Source organism: Elephantulus edwardii, unplaced genomic scaffold, assembly GCF_000299155.1.
Source record: "Elephantulus edwardii isolate Elephantulus edwardi_28Jun2011 unplaced genomic scaffold, EleEdw1.0 scaffold00009, whole genome shotgun sequence".
Classification (NCBI taxonomy): domain Eukaryota; kingdom Metazoa; phylum Chordata; class Mammalia; order Macroscelidea; family Macroscelididae; genus Elephantulus; species Elephantulus edwardii.
The window spans coordinates 4,056,072-4,076,926 of record NW_006399759.1 but is presented as its reverse complement, the minus strand read 5'-3'; the positions used below and the strand labels follow the sequence as shown (position 1 = coordinate 4,076,926).

The 20,855-nt window shown below is 44.5% G+C and overlaps 1 protein-coding gene and 1 pseudogene across 1 annotated transcript; both read right to left on the bottom strand.

Moving 5' to 3' along the window:
* Positions 1-6,158: 6,158 nt before the first annotated feature.
* LOC102853517 lies at positions 6,159-6,601 on the bottom strand (annotated as a pseudogene).
* Positions 6,602-14,909: 8,308 nt separating this feature from the next.
* LOC102853102 (cytochrome b-c1 complex subunit 9-like) lies at positions 14,910-15,104 on the bottom strand. Its single transcript, XM_006880572.1, has one exon. It carries the CDS (start codon positions 15,102-15,104, stop codon positions 14,910-14,912), a length of 195 nt encoding a protein of 64 aa, XP_006880634.1.
* Positions 15,105-20,855: the final 5,751 nt, after the last annotated feature.

The following is a 20,855-nucleotide window of genomic DNA, read 5'->3' as shown; positions in this document are numbered from 1 at the left end:
TTGACAGATTGGGGTGTGCGTGTGTGTGTGTCTGTGTGCGCACGTGCGTGCATGTACATTTCTAGATGTTTCTGTGCCCTGTATCTTTTTAAAAGGAAACCCAGCCATCCTTCTCCTAATTTGACATCTCCTGCTTCCAGCATGTGGTCATCCATCAATAAAAGGCTCTGATTGTCCAATGCTGACATGTTCAGGAGGGCTGGGTCAGACAGGGAGGGCCGTGGGAAGGGTGAGGGAGAAGAAATGGACATTTATTTTATTATTTATTTTAAATGTTTACATCTTCTTTGTGTTATACCAAGCCTGAATAGAACCAGATAGCATTAAAATACACAGTTCTTCACTCCGCCGCCGCCTTTCTTTGTGTTTTGTTGTGTGTGTGCTTGTGTGGTTTTTTTTTTTAAATTTTCAGCTAAGGATGCTTTTTTGGGGGGTTTCTACAGTGATTTGTGACTTGTGCTGTACAAACTGTATAAAAAGGTTCTGTTTTTAAAGATGGATTGTCATTCTCTTGGGGACAGTGGTCATCAAGGAGTCCACCTGGTGAGAGGACACAGCAGAAGACCCTGTCCTATTCCTCCAAAAATTATTTTCCTCTGTATGATTAAAAGTTTACCCCATTTATTTTAGTTTGTGGTTACTTGATGTTGAAGAAGAAAATACTCGATCTTGTATAGAGACTAGGTATCAAGGTGTTATTTTCTGTGGTGGGAGATATGTGTATATAGTACTTTGGTATATAGTGGAAAATCATATGCCGTGTGTATCTGTATCTGAGGTTATGTCAGTGATGTGGGCTGAAGTCTGCTATAAGACCCTGGAGGCAAGCAAGTTGTACAAGATTCATATAGCTCCATGGGAAATTGAGTTACTTTTCTGAGCACCTTTTAATTTTTTTGAAAAAATTATGAAATGATCCTACTGGAGAAGCTGCTACATCAGTCTCTCCAAGCAGGTCCATGAGCTCAGATACCTTTGTATAGTTTTGAAACTTGAGGAGTTCTCTCTGCTCAGAAAGCGCTCTGGTGGTATTTTGTTGTTGTTGATGATGATTTTGTTCTATTACTGTACTACAAGCCTACAGTATTTGCACTAAAGAAAGCTTGTTAGAAAAAGATTGCTGCTATGGAAGAAAGAATCTTTTAAAACTACCCCCCCCAACTGCCTTTTTTTTGTGGTTTGTTTTTTGTCTTTTTTTTCCCTTGCTTTTTATGGTGAGCTTTTCCACTTTTCAATTGAGTAGTATTTTGTAGAATAAAATGGATTAAGATTGAAGAGCCTCCAATGGTTGGTTTATTCCGTCTTTTTTTCCACTTCTCCTGTCGCTTCTCTCTTCCCTCTCTCCCCCTCCACCCTCGGCCCTCATGGTTCAAGTCCGTGTCTCTGGCAGGGCTGAGGAGGGAATGGCTCTCCCAGAAGCTTTTTTCCTGGGAAAACGAGTGTACAGCTGGAAGGACCAGCATCCTCGCCTTTTGCCATGTTTCTCCCTCTGTCCCTTCTCCCGATTCCTCGCTATTTGTTGCCCAGTTCCCAGGGCCAAATTCTCAGTCATTTGCCTGTCATTGTCAAAGTGCCAGCTGGTAAAAGCTTACATTGCTGTCCCTTCCTGGTAAGTGGGTGTTATGCGAACAAGTTAACACTGGAACCCCGGAAGTCTTCCAGAACTAAGTAAGATGCATCATTGTAGTTGCTGTAGGTTCCTGGATGGTACAAATAGCTTGTGCTTAACCATGAACCTAAAAACTGGGTGTTTGATCCCACTTACTGCTTCTGTGAGAAAAGCCTTGTGGTTGATCTGCTTCCATAAAAGACAAAACCCAAAAAAAACCATGGAGCACAAAGCCCATCATGAATTGGATCAACTCAGTAGCAGTGGGCTTCATTTGCCTTTGAAAGCTGTGGTGATCAAGTGAGAAAACACTCAGGACAGGGCTCTGAGAATGACTGAGACATGCAAACAAGTGTGATGGCCATGTCTCTAGCTTTCCTGTCTGAATAGACCCAGGTTATCAAGTTGGAACTCCCAGAAGTGTCAGCATGACAGTCCCCATCGCTATGTAGACCTGGAAGCCCCAGGTGGTTGGGAAGCATCTGTTTCTAGCTGCTCTTTGATTTTGGGGTATCTGGCAAGGAAGCAAGCCTTTTATGAGCTAATGTCCATAGAGGTTGGAAGCTGGCTGAGAATTAGCCCCCTGAGAGATCACACTGTAATCTCAGTGTGTAGACCTGTTGTCTGCCAAACCCAAGAACACTGGAATGCGAGTCCAAAGGCTTGGTCCCATCTCCATCATTCATGCGCTGTCAAGAAAGTCATTTAACCTCTCTGAGCCTTTCCTCATCTATAGGAGAGCAATTAGCCACCATCAAGCTGGATGTGACTCATGGTGATCTCATGTGCCACAGAGTGAAACGTTTGAGTGCTTTGCTGAGTCTCAGTCCCATCTATGTCACCAAAGGTTTCCCGTGTCCTGGCTGGCCTCCTGCTCCATCCAACATGATCTTCTCCAATACTTGAATCTCCCTGAGGACCAACACAAGCAAGCGAGATCATGTTCTGTGTGATCCATACGATTTCCATTGGCTAATTTTTAGATCAAAATAGGGTTTTCAGCCTCTTCTATAGAGGGAGGCGAAGGATAATTTAAGAGCATGCACTTAACTTTTTCCCTGTTGGTCTCAGCGTATAAGGGAAGGGGACCACGCGGGACCATCAACCTCGGCCCTTTTGTTGACCTCCTTTGCTCAAATAGGCCAGGAGGCACAGAAGGAGTATGGAATGTTCCAATACACTTGTACTTCCTTGAGCAAATGATGTGTTATCCGTGTGGAAGATGCAGGTGCTCAGAATGTCCCCATGTGGCCCTGGTAGTCTTCTGATGTCCTGCTTCCCAGAGAGGAGTCCGTGCACATGTTTCCAACTTGCTTCTCATGTCTTGGCTCTTCCAGGACTTTTCTCATCTCCCAGCAGCACTTCCACGTCCACTGCATTTACTTAAATATCCATCTTTAATAAAAGGTGACGACGAGTGAGGCCGATGACTTCAGGTCCCTAATTAGAACTATGAGCAGTCTTGCTTCTACGTGCAGCTGTAGAAGTCTACAGTACATTCAGAGAGCTTTCCAGCCTTCTGTTGGGGCTACCCCCACCCCACATCAGGGGCAACCTCCTCCAGGTCCTTACAGGTTCTGCAGGGGCAGCTGTGCAGCCACGTCTAACTCTAGACTCCCTTGATCCAGTCTTGTGATCTGGGTTGGTGGTAAACATCGTTCCATTCCTAACACATGGGGAGTTTTCAAGGATCCAGCAGGAGTATCCTCTCAGGAAAGATGTCTCAGTGAGGAACTTCCGGGACAACCCCTTTTTGTTGGAACCCATAGCTCCCTCACTGGACACAAGTTGGTCATCAGACTCTCTTTGTTCATGAAATGATTCCCTATAGTAGTTAGAAGCCATAGACCTTAGTTATAAAATTGCCTGATGCAACTTGATTATAGTGCAGCCGTGGGGGTTTGAAATGCAAGACTGTGATTTAGCTTTTGGCTCTGTTTAAAGGGGGGCAGGGACGAGATACTTAATACATGCGCAGTCTGGCCCTGCTTGCCGCAGGGTGGAGCCCACACCCAGCTGGCCCTGGCCAGCCGCGACCCCGGCTGCCTCCAGACACGCACCGACGTTGGGCAGCGGGGCGGCCTCCCGCACGGACCCTGCTCGTGTGGCTGAGCCACACCCAGCTGGCCCTGGTGAGGGCTGAGGGCCTGTGGTGACCTCTCTGGGCCAGCCCACAGCAGGGACTCGACTGCTGCACCTGCCTTGTTTGCACTGACAGAAGTTCTGCTCCTCTGAAAAGACAAGCAAAGTACTCTTTTCAGAGAAGCTGTGAACTGTTAGGACAAATCCACCCACCTTTCTTTACAGTCAGCCTTTGTCTTTGCAAAACCCACCTGGAGTGGAGAGAAGCTGTGACCTACGGTTCTGTTCTTCAGGCAGAGCCACTTCTCTCTCACCTGGGCCCCTGGTGGACAGAGGACCACTGACTCTTACGGTGCTTTATCCATATTCTCTTAGTTGTTGTGACTGGCAAGTTCCACTCAGTTAAAGGAGGAGCGGGGAAACCTCAGACTCGGGCTTCATCTTTAGAATTAAAAAATCCTTATTCAAGTAAACATCTTAAATATTTATGTAAGACAAAGGAGAAAAACTATCAACACTCAGCAGTGCCCTGGTTTGTAATGATGTTCATTTGTAATGCTGCCTCTAAAGACGTGACCCAACTTGCCTGTGGGAAACCTTGACCAGGGACTGTGGGACCTGCGTAAGTCTAGAGCTGTCCTCGAATAGAACGCTGCCGTGTCCCTTAGGACAGTTAGCAAGTGTTCCTTTCTATTTTTCAAAAAAAGATTTTTAAGAATCCCAAAGGCTATTTTTTAGGTAATATTTTTGAGAATCCCAACAACTATTTTCTGAACTAAAAATTAACCATGAAACACGAATATGAAAATCAACTAAAAGCTATCAGTAGTGACATTGCCTCCTCCTTATTTTTGCTCTTCACACCTCTTCCTCTGCTTACTCATCCACGGTGTCAGTTATTAGCCCAAGAGACGAACGCTGCCAAACATGTTGAAAAATATCAGCTCCGGGAGAAATTCCTTTGCCCTTACATAGTGGTGTGTCTGGTATGCCAGTACATAAAGCCAGTGTTTGTTTCTCAAGTAAGGATGGAATAAACTAGAAAAGTTAAGCTTTGTTTGCAAATGGAAAAGACCTTTTATAAAGGTGCAAACAGAAGAACAGTTTAAAAATTAGTGCGGTAATGGAGTCACCATCACATTCTTATCTGTGTGAGAGAGAACATCTCATCCATTCAAAAAATATCTTGTATATTCCTAGTAAGTGCATGACCATTTAAAGACACTTTTTTTTGGACACAGAGTTATATAAGACATTATTTATACAAATATTATATAAGCTGTCTCTTTGAGTTACAGTCAAATGTTTTCAGTTGAAATAACAAATGACCATGAGCTAGAAGCTACCCTTGAGGTGGTTACAATCTGGAAGGAATGTGAAGAGGGGAGCAGGGACGGTTAAGGAAGAAGCTACAACTTTCAGTAGTAATGATTATATCAGTAAGGATGGTGGGTGAGGAGTCAAGATTTCATGAAGGATGTGCGTTGAACTGATGTGTCTCGAAGGATGAATAGACATTTATAGACAAGATGAGGTGCAGAGCAGGGAGCCTGGCCGAGGGCTGAGAAAAGACATATAGGTGGGTTAAAGCATTGCAAGGCTTGAGGAATATGGAGGAGCCCCAGATGTGCGGTGCATGTACTGATTTGGGCGACTGAAGAAAGCTAAGCTGCTGTCTTGAGGGCCTTGAATGACAGACTCGAATCATTTCATCAGTCAATCAACACAATATTCCGGATGCCAACTTGTGTATAAGGCACTGTCCTTGTTGGTGCTTGGGAGGCAGAGGGGCAAAGGATGCCCTAATCCCCTACTCTTACACCTACCCTTGATACATCATCTAATGTGAGAGAACCAAGCCTTGCCCTGGCGTGATTGCAATGAATTACAAGTTTACTGAGTGTCTCAAAGAAGATGTTTAAGATGCTGTGGATGCAGATACCACTGGGACTTGACTTCGCAGGTGTGCAGGGAAGACTTCCCAGAAAAAGTGGCATTTAAGCTGGAACACACAACACTCCCTCAATAGATCATAAATACAGCTTTGTTTCTATATATTGGGAGCTTCAGGGACTTTATGAATAGGGGTGTAATCCAACCATAGTCCTGCATTAGGGAGAATAATCTCATTGGTGTGCAGACGAGAGCGTGAGCTCTGTTGTCAGTCCAGGAGAGAGCCGGGCTTGGAGTGGTTGAGTGAAATATGTTTGTCTCCAGGAATACACACTGAGAGGCAAGAAAGAGCAAGAGCTGGCTGGAGAAAGGGAGGCCTATGTCCTGAATCCAGTTGTGTGGGTTTTTTTGTTTGTTTGTTTGTTTTTTGGGGGGTCAAATCTTTTGTTGCTTTATCAGATTCTCAGTCAGTCTGTTGGTGTTTGCTAGAACCAGGGAAGCGGGGGAGAGTGGTGAAGAGAGGGCACGCAAGAGGACGAGATCAGGAGGACGGGCATCGCCAGCTGCCCCGACTTCACTTTGTGGTCATCATCTGTACAAACTCTTCATAGTTGACCTGACCGTCCCCATTGATGTCGGCCTCTCGGATCATCTCGTCCACCTCCTCGTCGGTCAGCTTCTCTCCCAGGTTCGTCATGATGTGACGCAGCTCTGCGGCACTGACGTAGCCGTTCCTGTCCTTGTCAAAGACTCGGAAAGCCTCTCGGTCTCGCTGTCTGTGACCTTCATGTTTCTGGCCATCATGGTCAGAAACTCCGGGAAGTCAGTGGTCCCGTTCCCATCTGCATCCACCTCATTGATCATGTCCTGCAGCTCAGCTTCAGTGGGGTTCTGTCCCAGGGACCGCATCACTGTGCCCAACTCCTAGGTGGTGATGGTGCCATCTCCATCCTTGTCGAAGAGGGAGAAGGCCTCTTTGAACTCTGCGATCTGCTCCTCTGTCAGCTGGTCAGCCATGGCGAGGCCCGGGGTGTCTGGTACGCGAGGATCAAGGCTCCTCTGGCGGAGGCAGCAGCTGCAGCAGTTCGAGCTCCGCCGCGCGTCCGCGCCTCCACACTCACTTCCCGCAGCGCGTGCCAACCACCCCTCAACGGCCGCGCCCTGAATCCAGTTTTAAACACATTAGTGGAGATGCTTACAGGATTTGCAGGTGCCAACAGTCAGCTGTGATGGCAATGCAGGACAGGATACCTAGACGAAATCTTTTTCCCTTTGGAGAAAATTTCGCAACCTTGCAGACTGGTGTCATCATCAAACTGTACTTCCAATCTACCCTGAGTAGGTGTGACTAGGAGCCCTTTCTGTGTTTTCTCATAAATCTCTCTCTCTTGTTTCCCAGGAGGGCTAATTCAAACTGCCTCCTCTTTCCTTAAGCTTTAACCCCTACTTGTCATGTTCCGTAAATGACATATACTCTCATTTCACTTCACAGAAAATAGAGGGTCTCAGAAGGTGATCGGAACTTTTCATCGTTACTAAATTTAAAACTTAACGCATGTCTCCTGTGCTCACTTATTTCACCTGCTACAACAAAAGAGGGTCCCTCTTCCTCTCCAAGGCTCATTTCTCTACCAAGCTTCAATACCCACTGCTTCCCTTCTTCTCAGGGAACCTTTTCATTCACACTCCCTTCTTCTTAATATGTCACTGACTTCCACCTTCCCAAGAGCCTCATTCCAATAGCATAAAATGAGGTCAAGTCTCATCCATGTGAAAATGACAAAACCTTTCCCTTGGCCTCAATTTCCATTTCAGCTTCTCAGCCTAGATTCTTGAAAGTCAACTTGTTTCTACTTCTTCACTTGCTACTCTTGCCTCAACCCAATGAAGTCTGGCTTCCACCCCCACTACCCTGAGACTCTGCTTCCTTGTAACCAAATCCTACTGACACACCTCAGCCTTTTCCTTACTTGACACTGCACAAGCAGTGCACAGTGTTAACCACTCCTCGGTAATGTCATTATCTTTGGCTCCTCTCTTCCTGCCCTTAACTTTCATTTCTCTCTCCCTCCCTGTTATGGAGTGACTTATGACCCACCCCACCCCAAAATAGGTCTTAGAATCCTAACCCTTGTACCTGTGCATATATGTTTGGAATTGGAATTTTATTTATGTTAATCAGATAACAAAAAAGTGGAATGGGTTCTAAACTTCTGCATTACAAAAAGATCAAGTTAGACACAGAGATGAATATAGATGAGGCATGAAAACCATCTCTAAGCAAAGAACACAGAAGGTCTGGCATAGACCAGAAATTTGGCAGTCCATAAGATATTCAGTACTCTTCTCTAGCACCACAACCCAAAGACATCAATTCTAGGCCCTGCATTACCAATGCATTACACCACCAAACTTCAAGTATTTCACCTCCTCAACATGTTTCAGTATTGCTCCATGTCCAACACCACCATTACAATCTTGGCACGTGCCCCTATAATTTCTCACCTGGAAAACTACAGATCCTCTGAAGCACTGGCTGATTATGTGATACCTCTGCCCAAAATCTGTTGTAGATGTATATCAGTTGGGATTTCATTCAACTGTCTGTGAGAGTAAACCTCACCAAACAGAAAATTTAAATACGAGATTCTATTCTCTCATAACAAAAGTTTGGAGCCAAGAAATTGAAGACTGGTCTGGTGGTTTCATGAGTGGTCTGGTACAAGAATTTAGTTTTCCTCTCTGTCATTCCAAGGTGTGGCCCTAGTTTTTATGACCCAAGTTCTAGCACATTCTAGCCTTCCAAGAAGCAGCATGAAGGAAAGGCATAAAAGGAGTTTCTCCTCCCAGCTTTATGTTGACCTTTTGACCCTTTCTTTTTAATGGAAACTTCCCTGTAAAACCTTATGACACATCTTTTTATATTTTTATGAGCTAGATCTTCTCTAAGACCAGAGCTAGCTGCAAGGAAGTCTGAGACATAGAATCATTAGAGTCTTATTAGGACAATATGGGGAATTGCATTTTTGAGAAAGAATGGATTGACTAGGTACTGGGGTGTGCAAAATTTCTACTGAAGTCCACCTCTTTGGCTGCCTCAATATTTGTGTTTACTTTCCCCCATACACTGAGTTCTACTTCTTCCCTCCCAGGGCAGGCAATCCCAAAGTCTTACCCATATGGTCAGTCCTCAGAGAGATGTAGTTCCTGACAAGACAGAAATTAAAAATGGTCAGTGGCTTCATCTTACTTATATCCACAACCAATACACTTGATAGCAGCAGTAAGGAGATCAAGAGATGTGTTGCACTGGGAAAGTCTAGTCAGGGACCTCCTAATTATTGAGAAGCAGTGATGTTGATTTGAGGAATAAGATGTGTCTGATTCAGGCCATGGACTTTCTGATCACTTGCTATGCATCTGAGAGCTGGATAATGAATAAGGATGACAGAAGAATTGATGTCTTTGAACTGTGGTGTTAGAGAAGAGTAATGAACAATGAATATCTTGGAGAAGGTGTAGCCAGAGTGATCTTTGGAGGTAAAGATGATAAAGCTTTGTCTCAGATACTTTAGGCATGTTGTTTATTGTTGTTATGTGCCATCGAGTCACCTGAGTCTCATAGCGATCTTATGTGCAATAACTCTGAACCCTGCCCTATCCTGAGCTAATCTCACTGCCTCTGACACACCTACTCCCATTACCCCAGTTACTGTGTCAATCACCATCCAAGGTCTTCCTCTCCTGTGCTGTCCCTCCTCCCTTCCAAGAGTGAAGTCCTTCTCCAAGAACTTGTCCCCTCTGGAAATATGCCCAAAATACGTAAGACAGAGCTTAAAAATTCTTGCCTCCAAGGAGAGCTGCTTGGTTTCATCCTCTCCAAAACATATCTGTTAGTTATCATGGCAGTCTATGGTATGTTTAGTATCCTCTGGTGGATTTTTAGAGGCTGTAAAACATGACAGAAGATTGCCCATCTTTCTCCTGCAGAGGCAGAATTTAAGCTGTGTGGGTTGGCAGTGCAACTTCTCCCCATTAAGCCACCAGAGCTCCGACAATGGCAATTCTTATTGTTATTCAAACAACAATTGTTTGTTAAAAAACTAATTGCTGTTGTTATACAGCTCATTGCCATCGAGCTAGACAACTCATAGCTGACTCTACAGTGTGTTTTTTGGAGGTTGTAAATCTCAGCCAGTTTTCGGGAGGGTACTGTCGTTCTTTCTGGCACAGGGCTGCTGGGAGATTCAAACCACCAGAGAAACTAGGTCTTTCGGTCAGCCGTACAACTCACTAGGGACTATGCTTCCAGAGCGCCCTACTACTAGGCTACAGAAGTGAAAACTCCCTTTCTTGGTGTGGAGCAACATTCTTGGTTAGCCTGTGTAAAAGTGCCTGTTCTGCTTTTTGGGAAGAATTCCCTTGTTTGTGATCTGTGTCTCTGGACATTTCCTTCTGGAAGGTTCTTGGTTCTATGGCCAGGTCCTATGGCTTGATCTCTATAGTCACCCTTGAAATCGGCATTGGTAAGTAGGCTCACCTGGGTTTTTGGAGAGTTCACAGTCTACTTCCAGCTGCTATAGATTCTGAGGTCCGTGGATTCTTTTAATATTTGATGAGTAAGATGATGTTGTTGTTGGTATTGTGATGCGCCATCGAGTCAGAACCAGCCCATAGCTGCCCGTCCAGTGGGTTTTCAGCAGCAGTAAATAGCGTGGAAGGACACTGTCCATCCTTCTTTGCTGGAGTAGCTGAAAGAGTCGAAACCACCCGGCTTTGAGACTGCAGTGTAGCTTCTTACTGCTAGGCCACCAGCAGGCAATAATCGAGGCATTGTTTTTGTTCAATGCATTTTCTTTAAAAATTTGGTAGACTTCTAATCTATCTGATTTTGGTTACTTTCGCATGCAAACCCCACAGATAAAGATACAGAATAGACGTATTCAAGCTGTGTGGGAACTCAAGGTGGCTTGAAAGTTGTGTTTAATCACATCAAACTATCAAATTTACTTTATATTTAAATCCTTAAGTGTGTATATGATAAAATCTCCCCCCAGAGCCTTGAGGAGTTCACTCCTCTCCCTCCAGGGTTCACACCTTGGGCTCTCCAAGACATCTGTCAAGAGATAGAGGACTTGATGCATGTCTGGCTTCTGTCTGCACCTGCTTCTTCTCTCAGATCTCTGCCACCGTTCTCTGGATCTGAGCCTCCAAAGCTGCTGCTATCAAATCCACTTCAGCTCATAGTGACTGGATAGGACCAAGTGTTGTTGTTGTTGTGTACTGTCAAGTCAGAATGGATCCAAAGCTGACCCTTTGATGGGATTTCAGAGGCAGTAAATGGCACAGGAGGAGATTGCACATTCTTCTCTCATGGAGCAGCTGGTGGATTCGAACCACGTGCCTTCAAGATTGCAATGTAGGTTCCTATCTACCACTATGCCACCAGCGCTCCTTAATGTCCTAGTAGAACTAGTAAAAGTGAAATCTTTCCTGTGGTTTCCAATGTCATTTATGACCTAGTCAGAGGTCTAGGGAAAAGTAGGATTTGTAAGACTGCGAATCATTATAGAAGCATGACTGCCTCACCCTTTCCCTTTGGAGTTGTTAGTGGTTTGGAACCGCCAATGTTGTGGTTAGCAGCTCAATGCTTAACCCCCTATACCATCAGGACCCCTTCTTTATATGGTAGCCAAGACTCTCTTTATTCCTGATTCTCTTCCTTCAGTGAATTTCTATGATCATTTTATCAAGATTTCAGGATCCATTCTATGATATGTTAATGAGGAAGTTAAAGACACCTAGAATATCTTTTTTCTTATCAAAGATTGACTTTCAAGAGTGTTTTCTGATAGATCCTATTTCAATAGTTCTATTTATGGGTTATCTCTCTGCATTTTTCCCTTTCATATTCCTAAAACCATTTCCAAGACAAGTAGATAATTGAGCTGCCCAGAAAGAAGGCCATATGCACACAAGTGTAAAAGAGAAAGTGAACAGTTTTAAAATCAGAATGGTGCTTACATCATTAAGGACTTTTATTTTGCTTTGGGTAAATCCAAAATGTGTAACAGGACCCTTCAGTTCTGGCCCTGCTTCACTCTCCAGATGCATCTGATCTAATGTCCAGCCACACATGTTTCACAACAGCCAACTGCCTGTTTCTCAGTTCCTTGCTTACATTTTGTTCAGTACTTTCACAGAAAGCCTTTGTCTAGGCTGGGAAGCTCTTTGCTTCTCACTTTCATGGATTCACTCCTGTTCAGGTCTCAGGTTTTAGTTTAACCTTGGGGAGGGTTTCTGGAGCCCCAGTATTCCTTGGAGAATTCTACCTTTTAATGGTTATTTGATTATGGCAATGATGTGGTAAGTACCAGCATTCCCCATTGAGGTATAGGTTGCAGGAGGGCAGAAGGATGTCTGTTTTACCTATCTGGCAAGTTCTCCTAGTTTCTGCCCTGTTCAGGCCATCATCATTTCTCACTGCCATTAGAAAGATGGGTTTCTAGCATGCAAATTGACTCAGAACCCTCCTGTGCCTCCATTTTGTACTCAGGTCATAGTTAAGTCCTTTGTGTGAGTCTTACATGAACTGTTGTACTTATGTGCTGTTGAGTTGCCTGTGACTCATAGCGACCCTATGTACAACAGCTCTCTAGCCTGCTCTGTCCTGAACCAGTCACTGTCTCTGACACATCTGCCCCCTTTGCCCCAGTTATTGTGTCAATCCATCTCATCCGGGGTCTTCCTCTCCTGCGCTGTCCCTCCACTCTTCTGAGCATGATGTCCTTCTCCAGGGATCGGTTCCTCCTGGCCACATGCCCAAAGTACATGAGACAGAGCTTCAACATCCTAGCCTCTAAGGAGACACTTGGTTTCACCCTCTCCAAGACAGACCTGCTTGTTTTCTCAGTGATTCATGGTATGTTCAAGACTCCTCCAGCACCACAACTCAAAAACATCAATTCTTCTATTATCCTTAGTTATTGACCAGCTCTCTGATTCATCGCAAGTAATTGTGGAGACCATGGCCTGGATCAGGTACATCTTAGTCTCTAGACTGATACTGTTGCTTCTCAGCACTCTGGAGAGGTCCCTGACAGCAGATTTACGCAATGCAATTAGTCTTTTGTTTTCCTGACTGCTGGTGCTAAGAGTGTTGATTGTGGAGCCAAGCAAACTATAACTGTTAACAACCACAGTCTCTTCTCTGTCCATCATGGTGCTGCCAATTGGCCTAGTGGTGAGAATTTTTGCCTAGTCCTAGTTTTATCCCACCTGTGGTGGTGTACCCTTCCATTTCCAGCTATACTGAAATGTATTCAATATGTCATAAAGGCTGACAGTCTTGTCCACAAGTCTTCAGATACTCTATTACCACTTTCTGCATAAACAACAGTTTTTCATCCTTCTGCTCTCAGCTGAGAAACTTATTGATCATCTTGTTAGTTCATCCCTGTTCTAGGGCTAGGGACTCTGACATGTGCTGAGGAAATAGAGTGAGGAGTGTGGCAAGCCTCCAATCATCTGACATTACCTTCCCTGATCTCCCTCAACTTGAAACTGGGCTAGGAGCCTCTCCTCTGGGCTCCCTGGATTTCTGAAACTTTGCCTTACCACTGACTTGATGCCTGTTGATTGTCTGTCTCTTGTCCTAGATTATGAGCTAGTCATTGAGTGAATCCATGGTCTTCAGAAGTGGTGGTTGTTGTGTGTGTACTGTTGAGTAGGAACCAATCCATAGCTGACCCTCCACCAGGTTTTCAGAGGCAGTAAATCACACAAGAGGAGAGCGTCTATCCTTCTGCAAAGCAGCTTGTGGATTCAAACCACATGCTTTTGAGATTACAGCACAGCTTCTTACCACTAAGCCACCAGAGCTCCCTGCTAAATTTCTTATGGAGCCAAATTGCTAACTATTAGTTAGCAGTCAATGTTTAATCTACTGACAGAGGTTATGAAAAGAAAACAGAAATGGCTTAGAACAGATGAGCTAACCCAGAGACACTGGGTGGGGGCACAGGGTAACTTAGAAAACGTGGTGGGTGGGGATAAGGCAAAGGCAGTTTCTAAATTAGCTCCTGTTCCTAAATTAGGGAGCTACAGAGAGTGTAGTCCAAGACAGGAACTGTTATGATTCCACATAGGTGAAATCTTCAGAATAGATCAACCTGCAGAGGTAGAAAGTAGAGCAATGCTTTCCAGTGGGTAAGACGAGATGGGCATGGGGACATAGTGTTTAATGGGTGTAGGATTTTCTTTAAGGATGAAGAAAATTTTCTTAAACTAAATTAGAGGCATTGGATACATGGCATGGCAAAATAGTAATTGCAACCTTTAAATCTTTAAAGTAGTTCATTTTATGTTATAAGTTGCACTTCTCAAAAGAATTCTTTTTCATTTTATTTTCTTCTGTTAGGACTGTATACAGCTATCATGAGGATGGCATAGGGCAGGAGAGGGTTCAGCTCTGTTGTTAGTAAGGTAGCTATAAGTCATATTCGACTTGACAGCATCTAAAAACAACAACAACATATACAGCAAAGGGAATTGGCAGACTAGTAGTAAGGAGTTGAACTGCCAAACTGAATGTACTTGGTTCAAGTCCACCAGCCTCTCCACAGGAGAAAGATGTGCAATTTCCTACTATGCAATTTACAGCCTCTGAAAACCTGCCAAAGAGTCAGCTATGAGTTGGTCCTGACTTAACAGCAATTGACAATAACATATACAGCAAGACACCCACCAGTTTAACCGTTTATACAGGTACTATTTTGTGACACCAATTGTATTATTCAAGTTACACGATCATTATCACCCTCTTTCCTGGATGGTTCTATCCTCATTGACATAAATTCCTTGGACACCTAAGGTTCTTATCTTTCAAGTTGCTGTTGTGAGTTTTATCTCATATAGATGATTTTTTTAAATTTTAAATTTTTATTATTATTTTTATGTATGTGTACCGTTAAATAGGATCTGACTGGTACAGGAAGAGATTGCTCCTCCTCCTCCAGCAGAGAATCTGGTGGATGGATGCAAATCGCGTACCTCTGGGATTGCAATGCAGCTTCTTGCCACTAGGCCCCCATATTGACGATTTTTTTTCAAGGACAATTGACATTTATTTGCTGATGATTCTGACGAGACATATGTCAAAACCAGCAGAAGTTAGAGTCTGTTAGGGAAGCCATTTCTTGCCGGCAGATAAAGGTGGTCCATGAAGAATAACTGAGGCATCATCTTCAAGCTGAGGCCTTGACTTTGGACAAAGAGCCAGTGGGTGGACCTGGTCCTTCTTGCCTGAATGGAGGCTGCTGAGGAACTACTCTTGGGTCTGGTACTTGTGCTTGATGTGTTTCCACAGCTTCCCTTGGGTGATGTGCTTGTAGACCATATCCGCTCCCTGACCCAACGCCCGCTTGAAGAACAGGGCGCCCACGGCGATGGTGAGGGAGAACGTGGGGTTCCTGAGGAATAGTGAGGAGTACAAATTGGCCGTGAATGTTGGGCCCGCCATGGTTCTTTCCATATTGACTATTTTTAAAAGAGCAGAATGCTCAAGATGTACTTTTTTTTTTTAAACGAGTCAAGCTAAACTACAGTTTTGTTTTTAAAAACTTTCAGGGATTTTTTTAGTTTATGGTTTAAAGATTTTCCTCAAGGCCATTCAGAGATTCATCCAAACTTCATGGCTCCAGAGAGTCTACATTCTATGAACATTTGAAATTCTGTTTTGCTTTCCTCCCTTCTGACCAAGACTTTTCTATAGGATCAGAATATTCAGTAACGGTAGTCAGGTACCATCCGGCTCTTCTGGGGTCCTGGCAAAGGGGGTAATTGTTCATGGAGACAATTAGCCATATATTCCACATCTTCTTACTATTTATTCTTCACTCTCCTCCTTTCTCTGATGTTCCAGAGAACAGAGGCCCATGACTGTGCCCTGCATGACCTCTTGCAAGCTTTTAGGACCCCAGTTACTACACAAGAAACTGAGAGGTAGAACAGAAACCCTAAGCATGCTGTTCAGTCAAGTGACTAGGACGTCCCATGAACCTTGGCCCTAAACCTCCAAACCAAGAATTCCATCATTTGATTCCTGGCCTGTAGAGACCACGGGTGTTGGCTATGGATCTAAGTGAAAAGAAATGCTTGTCCAATTCACCCTTTCTCCCATTTATCATGATGTTGCCTGCTGGCCCAGTTGTGAGGATTTCTGTTTTCTTGATGTTGAGGTGTAATCCAGACTGAAGGCTGCAGTCTTGGATCTTCCTCAATACGTGCTGTAGTTCTCGTCACTTTGGGCAAGAACTGCCTTTCCACAGGGTTTTCAGAAGTAGACCAACCAGGGCTTCTTCCCCAGGTGTCTCTGGTTGGACTTGATTCTCTAATCTCTTGCTTAGCAGCTGAGGACATCCATCACTTGCAGCATCCAAGAACTCACACTCCACACCAGGTCAAGTTCAGACAGGTGTCTGAGTGGAAGGTGGCCTGTGCAATGAAGGCACTGTAATCTATGATGTCCAAGGGGCTACAGGGGATGCAGATCTTACCAGGTGACACTGCCAGAGAGGCTGACACCAAAATCACTGTCTATAAAAGTTGGGGGCAGTGTTTCCATAGAAAGGTATTATTTTTATAAAAAAAAAAGCCCCATAGATAATTGATGTACATGGCATTGAAACTGATGAGGGAGAGAACTGTTTAAAAGGAATACATGTATTATTTGCATGACAAGAGTCCAGAATAAGAGTTGAATAGTAAAGTGGACTTGAGCGGGGGTGGGGGGGGAGGCGTTGTATCACAATGAAAGAATTTTTTCTTTTTCCAAACAAAAAAGCATACTAAGGGGCAGGGAGGAAAATGTGCAACAATGAATGAATGAAAAAAAAATAGCCCCATAGTCAATTATAACAACAGAAACTTTTTTTCCCCTTCAGACAGAGCTTATACATACCAACACACACACACACACACACACACACACACACACACAAGACCAAAACTCTATGCTAGAGGGGAAACTAAGAGGGGATAAATAATGAATACTGCCTTGGAACAGATGAGGGAAAGAACTGTTTAGGAGGAATATATGAGTAGGTATCATTGCCATGAAAAGAATCTAGAATGAAAGCTGCATAGTGGAGGGGACTGAGAGTGGTGGTGATGGTGTTGTATAACAATGAAAGAATTTTTTTTTACTTTTCAAAGAGAAAAGTGAACTTAGGGAGGAGGGGTGGGCAGGGAGGAAAGTGTGCAACAATGAATGAACGGAAATCCAAAGTCTCTGCAAACTTTCATTAAAATAAAAAAAAAATAAAGAAGTAAAACAAAACGAAAACTCTATGCTAATAGTAACTCTATTTACTTCCTGAACTTGCTGAGTTCTCCTTTCAGAGTTGCCATGATTGCTCAGTTACAATGACACTTGGAATCTGCACAGGCGACAAGCACGCACTGTTGATTTTGCTGCTACTAGAATTTTTGCATTGATGATCTTGTCAAGTCCTCTGCTGATTTGGTTACAACATGGTGAGCCTGTGTCAGTTTAGTGGGGACCTCTGGTGGCCTCGTCCTTTGGGAGTTGCCCTGCTAACCTGAAGGCCCGATGTCGGGCAAGAATCTCCGTAGGTTCAAATCCACCAGCGGCTCGAGGGGAAGAAGATGGACAGTCTTCTCCTGCTTTCTTACAACTGGAGAAATCTAACGGAGGGCCACTGCAGGTTGAAACCAAGTCTTTGGCAGTGAACTTGAGGTTTATTCCCCACTGTTCATGTAAATTAGTATTTGTAAGGCTAAATCAGTACTGTTTTTAGAAAGAAGTGGTATTATGGGAAACCAAATCAAATCTGATTGCTGTTGAGTGGATTCTGCCCCATGGTGACCCTATAAGACAGAATAGAACTACCCCGTGAGGTTCCCAAGGCTGTAAGTGTTCACAGGAGGAGACACTCTTATCTTCCTCCCTCAGAGGGGCAAGTGGATTTGAAGCACCAGCCCTTTTGTTAGTAGCCCAGTGCTTAAGCTATAGCACCAACAGGTCTATTGGAGAAAAACTGGGGAGGGAGAAAGCTTCTGCTCAGGTACTAATAATGTTGTAATACAACATGGAAAGATTTTGTAGAGCAGTTAAATTGTTGTGCTGTTAGGTGCTGTCGAGTTGAGTGTGACTCACAGCGATCCTATGAACAATAACAGATCTGAACCCTGTCTTGTCCTGTGCCAACCTCATCCTCTCCGACACACTTGAGCCCATTCCTGCAATTACTATGTCAATCCATCTCATTGAGGGTCTTCCTCTCTTTCACCGACCCTCCAGCTTTCCAAGCACAATGTCCTTTTCCAAGAAATAGCCTTTCCTAACAACATGCCTGAAGTATGTGAGACAATGCTTTATCGCCCCGATGCACTTTCTCCAAGTCATATCTGTTTGTTCTTTTGACCGTCCGTGAGATAGTCAGTACTCTTGCCCAATCCTACAGCTCAAAGGCATCAACTCTCTTTCTGACATCCTTTTTCATTGTCTAGCTGTCAGATGTGCAGCAAGTGATTGCAAAGACCATATGACATTTAAGAAGTTTGTAAGGAGATCAGGACTTCTGAGCAAGATGATGGCTGTAGACAGCTTAGCCCTTGTGCAACAAAGACACCAGCAACCAACCAAATGAACAAAAAACCCTTTGAACATGATGAGTATAAATGAAGAAGTCAAGAAAAATATACATTCACGTATTATTCTATAGTTAAAATGGATGCTAAGAATTCTGCCCTGTCTGGTACAGAAGGAGGCCCATGGGGGGCAGGGTAACACCAGCCTCAGTAATGACACTGTAATGACGTGTTAGGACACACATGTGGGTGACAGAGTGGCCGGACTGAGCTGTCTGCTCTCTATTTGTTGCAGCTCCTGGTGCACAGTAGGGCCCCACTTCCCCTATCCCCTGCCCAGAGCCAGGCCTACAGCCATAATACATGGAGCACAGAGTCGCCTGGGGGACCCTCTGAGACCCTACTAAAGATGAAGCTCTGGGGTCATCTCAGCAGGAACTGATCGCTCAAGAGCTTAAGTCCTTGCTTGACCATTCATTAGCTGAGGGACCTTGGGTGAGTTACTTAATCTGCCTGAACTCCCATTTTCTCATTTGCAGAACAAGGATTATATACTCACTTCATAGAGTTGTTGTAAGGATTACATGAGATTACTTAAAGTGACTCAAACACAGTAAATACTGCATAATGATTAAAGCTATCATTATTTGGCTACCCTCCCTTATTACAATGTCAGGGAGGCAGAACCCAGAGAGTTGAAGCCTTTCCAGGACTGTGATGCAGCTATTGAGGGGCAGACAGCCTGTGCTTCCACTGGGGAGAGCATCTCAACCCTTTTCTTGGTCTGAGAATCCCTAACAGATCAGTTGGGTATAGAGCCTTGCATTTCACACCCTCAACCCCATTTGAAAACTGTATTAGAAAGTCACACACTGCTTCTGCTTCCTAGTTCTGCCTTGAATGTGTCAGGCAAACTGGAGAGGTTTGGATCCACTCCTCTGGTGGAAAGGTCTGGTTCCACTTTTCATGGCAAAGGGGCTTTTTATGATCTTCACTGGATTCCTGAACAGATCCCTGCTCCCTCTCCATAAGAGAGTTTACCATTCTAAAGCTTTTGACCTGCCTGCCCTGCAGCCAGAGTCCATCTCTGGGTGCTTCCTGCCAGCCCCACCCAGTTCTGCAGAATAGAACCAAGCCTACAAGTACTGCTCCTCCTTTGTGACACCTGTCCCCTCTGTTACAAATTGAATTGTGTCCTCCAAAAAAGATGTGTCGTAAATTCCAACCCCTACGCTTACATGTGCAATCCCATTTGAGAATAGGTTTGATTTACTGGTTATGTGAGGCCATATCAGTGCTCTAACAGGTGCCTAGTCACTCCTGGTGGCTTCGTGGTAAGGAGTTATGACGCCAACCCAAAGGAAAGCGGTTTGAACCCGCCAGTTCCTCCATGGAAGAAAGATGGGCAATCTCCTTCCCTGCAATTCACTGCCTCTCCTGGAGGATGGTCAACCATGAGTCAATTCTGCCTCAACAACGACAGTAACAACAATAATCAGTTTGGGGGAAGTGACTAGACTCCCACCATGGGCTTGAGCAGGACAGAGATCATGAGACTGGCACAGGACCCGGAGAGGTTCCGATCTGTTGTTCACAGGGTTGCTATGAGCCATGGCTCACTCAACGGCATCTAACAACAAACAAGCAACAAGTCACTTTCGATGGAAAGAACCTTCTCCTAGAACTAGCATCCTGAACTCAGGCCTCCCAAATGAGGAGAAAATAAATTTGTTTTTTAAGGCTACCCATTTGTGCTCTTTCTCTTACGGAAGCACTAAGAAACAAAGATACCCTCCTTCTTTAAAGGTGCTGCCTGGCATACAGACCTTGTGTCCTTTAAAGTGAAATACAAGTCATTCTCTTTGGAAAATTGACCAATAGCCTCTCAGATAGTGGTGGACAGCTCAGCATTGGGAAACAGAGCCAAAGCACTCTGGCCCATGAGAAGCTGTCTCTGACACCACAAGCCAGGCACTGGATGACAGCAGGTGTGCCCTGGACAGATCCCCCTGTGTAACACTCCCCTCCTCCTTCTGTTCTCTCCTTCTGCCCAGGCTCCATGTCTACTGCCATTTCAGAGAACAACCCACAACTACTGTCACCTCGTCAGTCACTGCTGCTTGTCCTTCCCAGTGCCACAAGTCTAGATGCCTGGATCAGATGTGGGCCTGGGAACATAGATATGAATACACAATGGCTTTTGGGTAGGAATATGATTGGATGGAGATACTGAAGGGGTCCTTAATCAATCAACCCTGCTGGGAAGCCCATAAAGGAGTCACAAGGAATGACCACCAGTACTTAGAGAGGTGTCCAGATGATCGATGCTCTGCTCTAAACACCTAACACGTCATAGCCTAGGAGATAGGTGTTAGCATTACTCTATTTTATACATGAGGAGACCAAGACACAAAGAGGGACATATTTTGGAATAGGGACTTGAGTCTATTATCTGCACCAGCATGCCTTTATGTAATCAAGTCGGCCAGCCTCCAATAATGACCCACTCTGACCCCATCAGTCCATCCCTCCTGAATGATGACCACCAGGAAGTCTGCCACCAGATCTTGAAGACATGGCTGTGTGCTCCCTTCAAGTCATTACAGGCCACGTGAGTGGATGGTCACAGGTTGAAGTCCCGGTATGTGCTTTCCCAGAC

Bases quoted from the DNA above. Each gene is read 5' to 3' on its own strand.
- LOC102853102 (XM_006880572.1), bottom strand. From the start codon at position 15,104: ATGGCGGGCCCAACATTCACGGCCAATTTGTACTCCTCACTATTCCTC.